At 40.6% G+C, this 10,571-nt stretch overlaps 1 protein-coding gene across 1 annotated transcript in view; it reads left to right on the top strand.

Annotated features, from left to right (window-relative positions):
* The window catches only part of FOXO1 (forkhead box O1), a 13,405-nt gene extending 10,352 nt beyond the window's left edge, over positions 1-3,053 (top strand). The window contains 2 exon segments of the mRNA XM_010073541.1: positions 1-1,254; positions 1,647-3,053. The exon segment at positions 1-1,254 is cut by the window's left edge and continues 13 nt beyond it. Of these exon segments, the coding sequence (XP_010071843.1) occupies positions 1-1,241 (1,241 nt within the window). The 3' untranslated portion in view covers positions 1,242-1,254; positions 1,647-3,053.
* The last annotated feature ends 7,518 nt before the right edge of the window (positions 3,054-10,571 follow it).

Raw genomic sequence — 10,571 nt, 5'->3', positions numbered from 1 at the left:
AGAGTGGCAAATCTCCTAGGAGGCGGGCAGCGTCCATGGATAACAACAGCAAATTTGCCAAAAGCAGAGGCAGAGCTGCCAAGAAAAAAGCATCCCTTCAGTCCGGTCAAGAGGGGAATGGTGACAGTCCTGGATCACAGTTCTCGAAGTGGCCTGCAAGCCCCAGCTCGCACAGTAATGATGACTTTGATAACTGGAGTACATTTCGACCTAGAACTAGCTCTAATGCTAGTACGATTAGTGGAAGACTTTCTCCTATTTTGCCAGAGCAAGATGATCTTGGAGATGGGGATGTGCACTCCATGGTATACCCATCATCAGCCACCAAAATGACTTCTACTCTGCCCAGCCTTTCAGAGATGAGTAATTCTGAGAACATGGAAAATCTTTTGGATAACCTTAACCTTTTGTCACCTAATACATCAATGACTGTATCAACACAGTCTTCATCTGCTACCCTGATGCAGCAAACACCAGGTTACTCGTTCGCATCCTCGACCACAAGTATAGGTTCACCAAATCCAGACTACAGGAAATTTACGTATGCTCAAGCTAGCATGAACTCTTTGCCCCAGATTCCTATGCAGACTCTTCAAGACAGTAAATCAAGCTATGGATCGATGAGCCAATATAACTGTCCTGCAGGACTTCTGAAGGAGTTACTGACTTCCGATTCTCCGCCACACAATGATATCTTGGCATCAGTAGACACTGGTGTTTCCCAGTCTGGTGGCAGGGCGCTGGGCCAAAGTGTGCTGATGGTTGCTAACTCGGTGATGCCAACTTATGGCAGTCAACCACCCCACAACAAAATGATGAACCCTAACACCCGCCCTCACCAAGGACATAATCAGCCAACACCTGCAGTTAATGGTCGTGCCTTGTCCCACACAGTGAACACCATGTCACATACTTCAGGTCTAAATCGCTTGTCGACAGTGAAGACTTCATTGCAAGTGCCTATGAGTCACCCAATGCAGATGAATGCTATGAACCCGTATGCCCCTGTTAACAGTTGCAATGGCTACGGAAGGGTGGGAATTGTTTCCCTCCACCAGGAGAAGCTTCCCAGTGACTTAGATGACATGTTAATTGAACGGTTGGACTGTGACATGGAGTCAATTATCCGTAATGACCTTATGGACGGAGAAACATTAGATTTTAACTTTGACAGTGTATTGCCTAACCAAAGTTTTCAGCACAGCGTAAAGACAACCACACACAGTTGGGTGTCAGGCTAGGATGTAGTAGGAGGTAAGGTGTGCTTTTTATGATAAATCTGAAAAACAACTAAAGGGAAAAGAGATCTCAAAATGCTTAAAATATGGGTGGTCTTCTGTGTTGGCATGTGAAGTGCCTCTATTACAGCCAGTAACTTTCCAGTCCTTTATCAGTTTGCAAATCAAGTTTTCATTGGTGCTTTAGGATTGTCATGTACCAACTTCTGTTGCTTCATGTGGAGCACTAATGTTTTGCCATTAATGTTCTAAACAAAAAACTTTCTGGTAACTATCAATTGATGAATAATTTTTTTTCCAGTTTAAGTTATCTTTAGGCTAGTTTGAGCATATTTTGATAGATTTAATATTTTGGTGTGAATGTTAATTTGTTCTTTTTGTTGTTTGTTTGTTTGTTTTTCTTCCTAGGCTATGGTTAAATTCTCCAGACTTGTCTGACAGCAGGAACTGAGAAAAGCAGTACAAAGATGGCCTTCACCTTCCTTTTTAATTTTCTTGACAAAGCAGTGCGCATGCACTAGTTTTTTTTGGGGTCTTTTTTTTTTTCTTTTTTCTTCCTTTCGTCAGAGTTGGCAGCAGACAGAGTATTTTCCTGTACAGGATGTTTGCCCAAGTTTTGCAGGTTATGTGCTGCTGTAGATAAGAACTGTGCCATTGGAAATTTCATTACTCTGAAGTGCCAAATTCACTACACCATATAATCACAGCAAGAACTCTTATTTACATCATGTTGTGCTTTTGGTTTTGTACAGTTTGATCTGTAGAAGAAGAATTGTTTTTTAAGACTATCTGTTTTGGTCCAAGAAAAGTTTATAAAGTTTTGTAAGAATACTGTGATGATCTCATGCCCTAAGTAAGTTTAACCTTTGTTGATGTTACCTGTGTTCTGATGAATTGAGATAACTGTGGACTTGCCTTGCAGCAGTACGAACTGTGTTATTTTACTCAAGATTGCCACACATTTCATATGGGAACAGAATAGCCCGTTAAATATGATCCTACTAAACTGACTGACTATTCAAAGAAAACAATAGGTTAAATGACATTTGATAAGTTACCTGTATTCATGTAAATTTATGTAAGAATATATCTGTATTTCTTTGTCAGACTAATGACTTTATCGTTGGACTTAAGATAATTTTTGGAATACTTTCCAAGATATTTTTCTTATAATTAAAGTCTACTTTTGTTACAGAGGCAACTTAAAAAAAAAAATCTGAGATCTGGCAGTGTTCATAACCTCTTCATTTTGTACAGTATTTTAACTGGATTAAGTACAGGTTTTTATAAATTTCCATAGCACTTGGGAGTGCTAATAAAGGAAAAACTAAATAAGTTTCTTGAATACAAAACATTTCTGCCCCTTTTTTTGTTGTGTGATGTATAAATATAGACAACTTTATGTTTAGGAAATATTTAATCAGTTTTATATATGCATTTTTAGAAATGTCATCTGCTTCTACTATCATTTTAACTCTGACTACCACAAAGTGTTAAGTATTCATTGTTAAATGCTTGTACAATGCTTCACATTTATATTTATTTCATGGAGGTCTCATAATGTTTGTGCACTCAAGAGCAGGACTTTTTGGAGAAAATTTGTAATTTTAGAAAAATTAATGTCAAAACTGTCACTTGTCTTAATTAGCATGAGTTTTAGGGTCTGTCAGTGTTTCTGCTGTAATGCAGTAGGTTTGAAGAGGCAAAAGTGCTACTTTTCAGTGGGAGGCTAAAACTTTTGTGACCCCATATTACAGGACAAAACATTACTTTTTTAAAAAAATAAGAAAGATTAAGTAAGTGGCAAAGTTATACAAATACATGAGCTTTAGGGTAGGGGAAAGCATTAATGACAGAGGCCTTGTTCCTGTGGAAAAACCCGCTCTTGTTGGCATGGGCACACTGACAGCTACCTAAGCGTTTTCAGGATTGGGTCTTGGATTAATGATTCCTGATTTTTTTTTTTAATTGCATGATGCAGTTTTAATGGATGTGTGGATAATGGGCCTCACCTGTCTTTTCACTGGTTGCTACACATTGTTTGTGTTATAGAAATCCTTGGAGTGTTTTTTATGCACTGACAGGATTAACGGTTTTTGTGTTAGGGCTGGCTCTTGTGAAGAGGGAGAGAAATAAATATTTTTCAGTGATTTTTGTTTTGTCTGTGTAGCCCACAGCTGAAAAAAATGCTGTAATTGAAACATATCTTCCTTGTAGTGATGGCATATGGCGGAAGAAGAAACGGAATGTGCCAAGAAAATGAAGTTTAGTAACAAGATATATATTTAATGATCTTGTTATGACTTTCCTAAGGCTCTGCAGTGTATTTATTGATGTTCTAGCATTTAGCTCCCTGCTGGGCTTAAATCACTACTAATTACAGCTGGTCCTACTTTTTTAGATATCCTATTACCATTGTCAGCAGTTCCAGAGGTTGATGCTAAGCTGTCCTGTGATACAGGATCTCCCTCAGCGTGAAATTGGTCTTTGAACTTCTGTTGAGCAAAATGAAATGTTCTTAGTGCCGAAACCTCAATGAAGCGACCTGCTTTTACAGGCAAATATCTCTAAGTAGCATCTTCACCATCAAATACATAGTCTTGGAAATGTGATGGTAAATCCTGGCAGTGGAGCAAGGGGAGAGCTCACATATGGGTTTCTTTCTGCTGCATGTGTAAAAATGTTTTCTCCCAAACAGGCACTGATATGCCTAGGCCAAAGTAGTAATCAAATTCACTTCTGCATGCAAAGAAAGGAGTGCTTAATGCTATACTCTGTGGGGTTGCAGCTGAACATGCTACATTTAACAATGTACCTCCTGTTTATTATTTACTGTTACTGTATAACTTCCTGTATACGGATATTTTCTTCATTTTCTTTTGTAACTATGAAAAACATAAATGTAGCCATTCCTTAATCACAACAGGCCCCCTTAATCACAACAGAAGCACCTTTTAATTATTGTGAGAAAGCAGTTGTAGATAATCAGAGGTTTGGGCTGTGTGGTCAAATTTTTTTGTTTTGTTTTGTTTTTGTGGTGCCATTCTAGTATTTTGCAACTGTAATTCTGGAATACTGTGAAGTCTGGTGAAGGGGCATGTTGTCTGCCTTGAAAACAAACATTATGTGACCTCTAGTAATAAATCCTTTTTCAGTAAAAGTACCAAGTTTCTGGAGTAACTTAGTTTGTCAGAATTGTTGTAAATGATTGGTTTGTGAATTGTGCAGATGATCTTACCTATGCAGCCTTGTTTTTGACTTTTCTCTGGTTTGTACTGTTATTAAAAGTTTATTGTATTATAGAGCTGTTCAGATATTTTAAATATAAAGATGTATTGTTTCCATAATACAGCTATATGATATATGTTTAGGTAGTAGATGCATTAATTGGAAAGCTCTGCTTTGATAAACTGACAATTTGCCTACACTTATAAGCAAAAGTCGTATTGCTTATTACTGGCTTAAGTCAACAGAGCATCCCTAAGAAGAGAAGTTGAAATTGGACCAATTATAAAACCGTATAAAATTTGCACTTGTTAAACCACTGGATGTATGTTAGTACTTTTTTATTTTTTTACTGATTTGAAATTCCTATTTTCATTATGAAATTGCTAGGATCCTTAATTTATGACTGATTTTAAATATGGTATTCTCATTACTATTATTATTATTATGGTAATCATAATGTAAAATGCAGCATGGTTTATGCAAGCAAAAAGCAAATTACTTGGCATTAAAACTGGCCTCCTTTTTGAGGGTGTTCCACAAACCAGCAATATTGTGAGAGATTGGCATGTACATACTGCTAGTTCTACTTGTGAGTGGTGTGATAGCTCTTCACCACCTCACTGCTCTTAGTCAGATTGCAGAATTAAAATTCATACGTGGATATTTTCAGAAAAAGTGCCTGATGTACTTCTGCAGACACACGAGAACAATCCCTGACAGTTTGTTGTATAAAGCCATAAATGTATATAAATTATGTTTAAAAGGTTTTGTGTCCTTTCTTGTATACGGAGAATGAGATTTGTACCAGGATTCTACTTGTGATTAGTAATCCTTCTACTGAGATGTTGCCGTAATCACTTTCCTTACTGCGTAATCTTTTTAATGATGATGATCCCATTTGGACAATCCTGATGGCATTAGCAATTTTATACAGAAAAATACCTCATGGTACCAAGTCTTGCCTGGCAAGGGGGTACCATATTAATGAGCAAACACTAACTGCAGAATAGTTAACAAATTTTCCATTACTTGGTATAAAGGAATTTCTCTCTCTTGGCATTGCTTCTGGAATTGGAACTGTAGCAGGTACAGGAACCTAACAGGGCTGTGTTACTGGTGTTTTATCACAACATAGTGTGCTACATTAACTTGTTTACAAGTCTTTGAGACTAAACGCAAGAAGAATCCATGCCTGACTCTTAGGGCTCTCTTTGTGTAGAGACGCTTTGTTACTGGAAGCTGCATTAGGCAGCATCAGACCGTGTTGCCAGTGCTTCAACAAGCCTGGTTCAGAGAAAATTACAAAAAAGTCCTAAAATCCTTTCAGAATGGGTATTTGTAAGTATAAGCTCTTAATAAAATTGCTATGACATGAGATGGTAATTAGTGTATCAGCATGTTATGTAATACATTGTTAAAGAAGAAAAAAAAATGGGACGCTAGCATCCATCAAACCGCAGGAAAGAATTAGTCTTTTAGTCCAAATTACATGTTAGATCCTAATGCCATTAAATGTGGGAGGGAGCTGGCTCTGGAGAGACATTTTTCTTTTCCCTCTGCTCCCCCTGTTAAAGTGAGATGGTTCACAAAGTCCTCTTGGCCCTTTTTTCCCCCATTTTCACCTCTTGCCTTCCTCTGTCCTTCCTGCCTTCCTGAAGTACATAACTTTTCTTAGAGTAAGAGTTTTTTCTTTGATGAACATTTGGGCTATATAGGCCAACCTGCATGGTGCTGCTGCTTTTGCAACTGTGCTTAACAGTGTGGCAGCAGGCGCTAATGGGAATAGATTTTTTTTTTTTTTTTTTTTTTTTTTTAATTTAGCTTGTGTTTCAAAACAGAGTTGGAAGAAAGGAGGAGAGGCTGCCAAAACAGACAGCCAATAACACCCACGCCACGGTAGTCTTGTGAGGCCCTGATCCCTGCTTGCCTGCAGGTGGGGAGGGAGAGGGGTGGAAGAGAGCAGGCTTTTAGTGAATTGCTGGCAAAAATGCCAGTTGGATCTTAAAGTGAGCAGAGGTAGACCTAAAGAGCATGAAAGAACACAAGAGTATCATTGTGCGTAAAAATAGAAATATTTAAAGACATTTAAAAAATTGTTTTCCTTGTACTTTGCAGTTCCATCTTGATTTTAGCTCTGCCCTTTTTTCTTCAGTGTATGTTTTGGAAGAAGCTGAGGAGGTATCTTCATTGACGTTTGGAAAAGCCTGACTTCTGGAATGGGAGGGTTGTAAGATCCAGAGATACTCTCTTTGGGTGTTCTCAAAGCTGTTGTTGGAAAGGTTCGCATCTAATTGGTACACAACTAGTTACTGCTGTTGGGAGAGACAGTCAAAGCTTGTCTCTTGGGAAGGGACCGGCTAGCAATTCATGCCAATCTGGCAACAAGGGATTTGAATCTGCCGATCAAGCACAGAAACCTCAAAGCATCCTTGTGCTCTGAGTCAGTTCTGCATCAATGTTATAAACATGTTTTTGTGCAGAAACGTCAGCTATTATGTCACATCAATTGATAATCCCAATTAAAAATACAAATAGCAGTAGATGTTTCAGCCATTTATTGTGCAGCTGATGTGCAAAGAGGGGTTTTGGGAAGACCCTGTGAAGGGAAAACTTGCACCAAGAAGTGCCTATGGTCATGCCCACTGCTGGAATTGCATGCAAATCCCTGTTCATTATTACCTGGTGATATTTTGCCTGGGGTAATGTTCTGGCATGTGCCAAAATGATAGCTAAAATGAAGAGGCAGGGACAGCGCCCCATCTTATTTTATTTTATGTTTTTCTACTTGCTGTTGGACCCTGGGGCATTCAGTAATTTTGCATGTTATTTTTTGAGAGTAAACTTCTTGTGTGGGTGTTTATCACTGAGATGATGGGAAAAGGGATGAGGGCTTCTGATAGGAAAAGGGATGAGGGCTTCATGCAGTACAACTGGAGGAGCGCTGCAGGAAGCTTCTGATGTGTACAGGGCTGTGGAGTGAAGAATCGGACAAAGAACTTGTTCATAACTTGGAACCTCAACTTTTTATATCCTTGCTGTGTGCTCATCTGTAGTTGCTCATGCCATCCTTAAATGAAGAGACATTTCCAAGTGGTTCCGTTTCCCTCTCGGTGCCCTAGAGTGACACTGGCTGATGAGGCAACTGCCTAGACCTTGCACAAGAGCTTTGTTGGGCTTCCAGGGAACTGTGGAGTTTGGCAGGAATGTCTAAATTGTTTCTGAAATACTCAATCAACTTCAATTTTGCTGAAGTCAGAAAAATCAATGGAAAAGCCCATTATAGAAGTGCATGTATATGCATTGGAAAGGGTGGGGGGCTGAGAAATTCTGCAGGCATAATGAGCTGTTTCTGGGATGATGAAGCAGGACAAGTGGCAGCTTCGAAGGGCAAATGAGGCTGGATTTCTCTAGCAAAAAAAGGAGCTTCCTTTCTGTTGGATTTTGAAGTTGTGTCCAGTAGCAGCCACAGATGGCACAACATCCTGGGCTGATTTATTGCTTGGGTCTTTTTGACCAGGTGAAAACAAGTGACAAGCTATGAAACTCTGTGAGAGCTGGAGCCTCATTTCAGGAGTCCAAATAAGTTACCACTTCCTGTTCCTCCCTTTCTTCGCCCTTCACCCCATCAATTTACAGCACCTGAGAGGAGTGCTACTGTTGGGTGGGGTTTTTTTCTATCTTTCCACCCTGCTCAGAGGAGTTAGGCTAGGCAAGAGCTTGTGTCCTTTTTTCAGCTCCAACAGTGATGGCCGAGATGTGATAAGGAAGTTCTTTGCCTCCTCCTCCTTCAGCCCGTACAACAGACCTCTCAATTAACACCCGACTGAGCCCCAAAGCCAAAGCTGATTCACTCCATGGATGACTCCAGGAGCCCTTTGAGGTGGGAAGTCTTGTTGGCCTGTAGCTTTCCTTTCGGGGGAGCTTCTAAACTGAAAATAGCCTGGGGGTGGCAGGGGAAGTCCTGGGGAAGGGGGTCATCTTGGGGCCATGCAACTGCTCCACCACTGGCCCTCTCCCCCCACCCTGTCTTGGTGTCCTTGAACTCTCACACTGAGCCTTGTTGGTCTGCAAGGTGAGGAGGGTTTTACAGGAGGGATTTCTGAGCTGGGTTTCCACAGCCCAGATGTCTCATTCTGCCACAGACGAACTCTGCTGGTGTAAGCCTATGTGTCTGGAAGTTTATAAGTGCCACCCTCCTGCCTGCAGTCTCCTTGAGCAGATGGCTGTCTTCATCTCAGTGGTCCTGGTGTGGTAGGTACAGCAAGCCAAGAGCCTGCTGGAGACTGAGCAGCATGCCAGGCAGATGAGGCTAGTATTGACTCCAAAAATAACATTGAATAGTAATATTCAATATAATTATATTGAATATGCTGGACTGCAATATAACTGCTGGGAGACCCATTGCTTAAATAGGACTGAGTGCCAGATAAATGAAGTAAAAGAAAAAAAAAAAAAAAAGAAGAAATGCTGGTCTTTGCAAGGGGGCCTAGCACAGTTGGAGGAGCTGGGTTTGACTTCCACGTGGGTAAGTTCACAGAACAGGTAACACAGACTCAGTAAGACAGTGGAGTGATAGGGGGAACAGTGGTCACGTCCCTGATGGAGGGAGCAATGCTTCACCAAATGTGGCTACGTCAGCAAGTGTGGGGACACAGGTGATCAGTGTAACTTGTCTGGATTTTTAGTGGCTTCAGAAATTTTCCTCATTGAAGTTCTTGAGAGAAATGGGATGTAATGGACGTCCTCTCAGTGCCTGCACTGGGCTGGCCATCTGAGTGTGAGGAGTACTTGGCTTTTCCAAAGTAGAGAAGCTGCCACTGCCTTCCCTCAAGGACCTGTGCTGTTCAATGATTTTGAACAATGATCAGCAGAAGCGGCTGATGACCTAAATTGCTGAGTGCATCATTATACAGGATGGTGAAATGTCAGGCTGTGCTAAGAGCTGTGGAAGGGTTTCAGGATATTTTGTGACTATCTGATAAACCAGCAGATATGATTAAGTGTTGAGAAAGGTAAAATAATACACAGGGGAGAAGGGAAAAGTGAGTCTAGTGCATATGGATGCATAGTGAACCCTGGATGAGGTGCTACCACCATGAGAAAGATCTTGGAGTTGTTGGAAGGATTTCTTGCAAGTCTCTGAGTAGGAGAGGAAAATTAAAAAACCTCTGTTGTATTACTGCTTTCATGCAAAATGCACCTATATCATAAATACTGCATGCTGCATGGCTTTCAAAGAGGGTATTGCAGGGCTACAAAGAGCCAGGAGCAGAGACTGAATAGAAGGGATGAGTGAGGGTGGGTATAGATGAATGAGGTGAATTGGTTTGTAAAATTGTGGATGCTGTGGAGAAGGTGAGTAGGAAATGATGAATCAGTATTTCTCGTGACACATTTGTGGGCATCCAATGAAATGATCAGGCAGTAGGTTTAAAACAAACAAGAGGAAGTGCTTTTTCACACAGTACCTAATTAAAATTTGGAACTCATGGCCACGGGATGTTGTGGAGGCCAAAATTATAAATGGATTTAAAAAAGGATTATACAAATCAATTGAAGATAGGTCCATCAGTGGCTACTAAATGCAATGGTCCGGATGTGGCCTCTAGCTCAGGAAGTCTCTAAATGGCCAGTTGCTGAAAGCTTGGAGCATGTACCAGGGAAGGGATTACTCAGTCTGTGGCCCATTCCTTATGCTCTTTTCTCCTACGCGTCCGCTTCTGCTGGCCACTATCGGGGACCGGACATTAGCATAAGTGGACTTTTGATCTGACCTCACGAGGAGGTCTTCAGATTCTTACTTGTGCTGGTAATAGGTGCAGTCAGAAACAGCTGCCCCACACCCTTCTGTGAGGAGGTTTCAAACATCCACTTGTCCCTTTCCAGGTCTCTGTCAGTGGTCATGGACTGGCTGCCTCTTGTGTTGGGAGTCTTACTTGATACCTTTCACTGAGAGACATCAACTGAGATTATGTTCTCTCTGTAATAAGCTGTGGTGTAATAAATGCAAAATACCCAGTTAGATTTGTAAGCTTTTAGGACAGAAGAAACATTCACAAGGAAGACAGAGCAGGGAGAAACAAGCTCTCTGTTCTTCCCAAGCAG

The sequence above is a fragment of the Pterocles gutturalis genome, unplaced genomic scaffold (assembly GCF_000699245.1).
Source record: "Pterocles gutturalis isolate BGI_N339 unplaced genomic scaffold, ASM69924v1 scaffold21237, whole genome shotgun sequence".
Taxonomy (NCBI): domain Eukaryota; kingdom Metazoa; phylum Chordata; class Aves; order Pterocliformes; family Pteroclidae; genus Pterocles; species Pterocles gutturalis.
This window is presented reverse-complemented; position numbering and strand designations above follow the sequence as displayed.